General features: G+C 63.1%; 1 protein-coding gene across 1 annotated transcript in view; it reads right to left on the minus strand.

The window, feature by feature from the left end:
• The window catches only part of LOC103605695 (protein Wnt-3a), a 43,201-nt gene extending 42,339 nt beyond the window's left edge, over positions 1-862 (minus strand). Inside the window, exon 1 of the mRNA XM_008590322.1 lies at positions 634-862. Coding sequence (XP_008588544.1) covers positions 634-862 — 229 coding nt within the window. The remainder of the gene's footprint in view (positions 1-633) is intronic.
• Positions 863-2,202: the final 1,340 nt, after the last annotated feature.

Below are 2,202 nucleotides of genomic sequence, written 5' to 3' on the forward strand. Positions count from 1 at the left end.
GTTCCCGCCGCCTCGCAGCGTCTCGCAAAGTCTTCCTCCGGCCCAGGGCTGCCCGTCACGCCCGGCCGCGCCCCGTCCCACGGCCCCTCCCAGGCGCCCCCGCTCCTGAACCATCACGAAGAGAAAAATTATTATCGGATTAGATGTACCTCGGCTTGCTCAGTCGCCCTCCTTTCCCTCGGCGTAATTATTATAATTCCAGGCGAGCCGTCGGAGAGGGTCGGGGGGGTGCATATTTGCGGGGAGGCTTCTCTCCAACTCTGGGTCTCCACCGGCGGCGCCCCCGGGCCCCTCGGCGCCCACGTTCGTCCCACTGTGTTCGTCACATCTCGGGCGTCTCGGGGTGCCCTGGCTCTGGGGCTGCAGTGACCCTTGCCTGTGGGGGTTCTACGGAATTGCGTGTCGCGCAGGAGCAGTCGCCTGGATTACCTCTTCCCCCGGGATACGTGCAGTGGAGGCGGAAGGCCTGAGAGCCAGCCCCTTAGGACACGTCCTTTGGTTTTCCAGACTGAGGAAGGTGTCCCCGCAGTTCGCCTCGTCTGGGGTGGAGGACGCAGCGCGGCCCTGTCTGGCGCGGGGTCCTGGAAACCCTCACTCGGAAGCCACAAACCCGATGCTGTGCTCCATCCTCACCTCTCTCCCCAGCAGCCCCTCCCAACTCCTTGCCAGGCACACCCGGGCGGGGGGCTCTCCGAGAGGGCCCTGGGGACCCCGCGCCCGCACAGNGGGGACGCGCGCTGGGTTTGGAGCGCCCGCGCCCGCTGCTCGCCGTGGGACGCACAGTCCGCTTCTGCTCCTGTTCTTGCTCTGTAGCGCGCTGTCTCTTGCCCTCAGTGTGTCTGGGCTGCGGCTCCCCCGTCATCCATCACTCTGCCCGGGGGAACGCTTGTCTGGGGCGGTACCTCGGGCCGACCTCGAGCCTAGCAAGTCTGCCTGTGGCCCGACCCCCCACCTGTGGGACCTGGGCGCGTCTCGGTGGGCGGAGAGGGGCCGGCAAGGGCGAGGTCTGCCCTGGGGACAGCGACTGGGTGGGCGTCCAAGGTGCAGCTACGCGTCAGCAGGTCACGTTTGGGGACAGTCTTCGGGGGTGCAAGAATTGACCCTTCCCTCCTCTCCCTGCACGCCCCACCAGGGAAGAGAACGCGGAAGGCCCTGCTGCTGGGGGGAGGGGTGGAGAAAGTGAGCCACTCGCCCTAGCTCTGGGACCACCGAGCTCCGGTCTGCCCAGGGCTGCCTAGTGTCTCCAGCTAGGGGGGTTTCTCACAGCGCAGGTAAGCCGTATCATCACATGCTGACAGAGAGGGCAAGACCAGAGAGGGAAAGTGACTTGTCCAAGGTCACACACAGTCACTGGCCAGTTTCCCAGCTCTCAGTCCGTGGCAGGCAGCTCTGCTGGGGCCAGTCCCATATTCATTTGTAGCCCTGGGAGACGCCTGGGGAGTTTTGTAATTTGGGGAGGGGAAGATCTAAGTCGGAAATTGTTCCCAGCTCCCCCAGGGCGCTGACAGCAATAACAGTGAAGAGGCACCCTCCGCACAGGTGGCTGGTCCGCATCACAGAGACGCCGCGACACAAGCTCAGCAGGAATTCTTGTCACCGTTTTTTGTTTTGTTTTGTTTTTTCGTTTTTGGGTTTTTTGGAACTGAGGAAAGAGGCTTGGAGGAGCTACCGAGAGCAGAACTGCAGTTAGAAATGACAACTTCTCTTCTTGGGTGGACCGTCCACTCCCCAGAGCCCGGAGCCTTGCCTCCCTATGTGGCCTGCAGAGTGTGTGTGTCCCACGGAGAGGCCACAGGACGGGCACATGGCCATTTCTGTGCAGTTTCTCAGGGCAGAGGGCGGCTGTGCCATCCTTTCAGGTTTAGCACTGGCTGGAGAATCAGCGGCGGGTCGCCCCCACCCCAACCTTGGTTTCCATGTCTGCAAAGGAAGCCTGGAGTTGGGGACACCGTGGTCCTGTGGACACCCGTCCCAGGGGTCACCTGGCGGCTGTGCCAGGAGTCCCTTCCCTTTCTCCACCCCATCGTTGGAATCCAGATCCAGTTGAGTGTGCGCATGCCCAGCCCGTCTCCCCCCTCTGAGTCACAGCACGCCCCTCACCCTCGCAGGGAAGGAGAGAAGCATTCTGGAAGCAGACTGGGGTGGGGAGGGAGGGAAGGGAGCCGGCTCATCCTTCTCTGGACTTTCCCTCTCTCTCACTGA

This window comes from Galeopterus variegatus, unplaced genomic scaffold (genome assembly GCF_000696425.1).
Source record: "Galeopterus variegatus unplaced genomic scaffold, G_variegatus-3.0.2 Scaffold5989, whole genome shotgun sequence".
Classification (NCBI taxonomy): domain Eukaryota; kingdom Metazoa; phylum Chordata; class Mammalia; order Dermoptera; family Cynocephalidae; genus Galeopterus; species Galeopterus variegatus.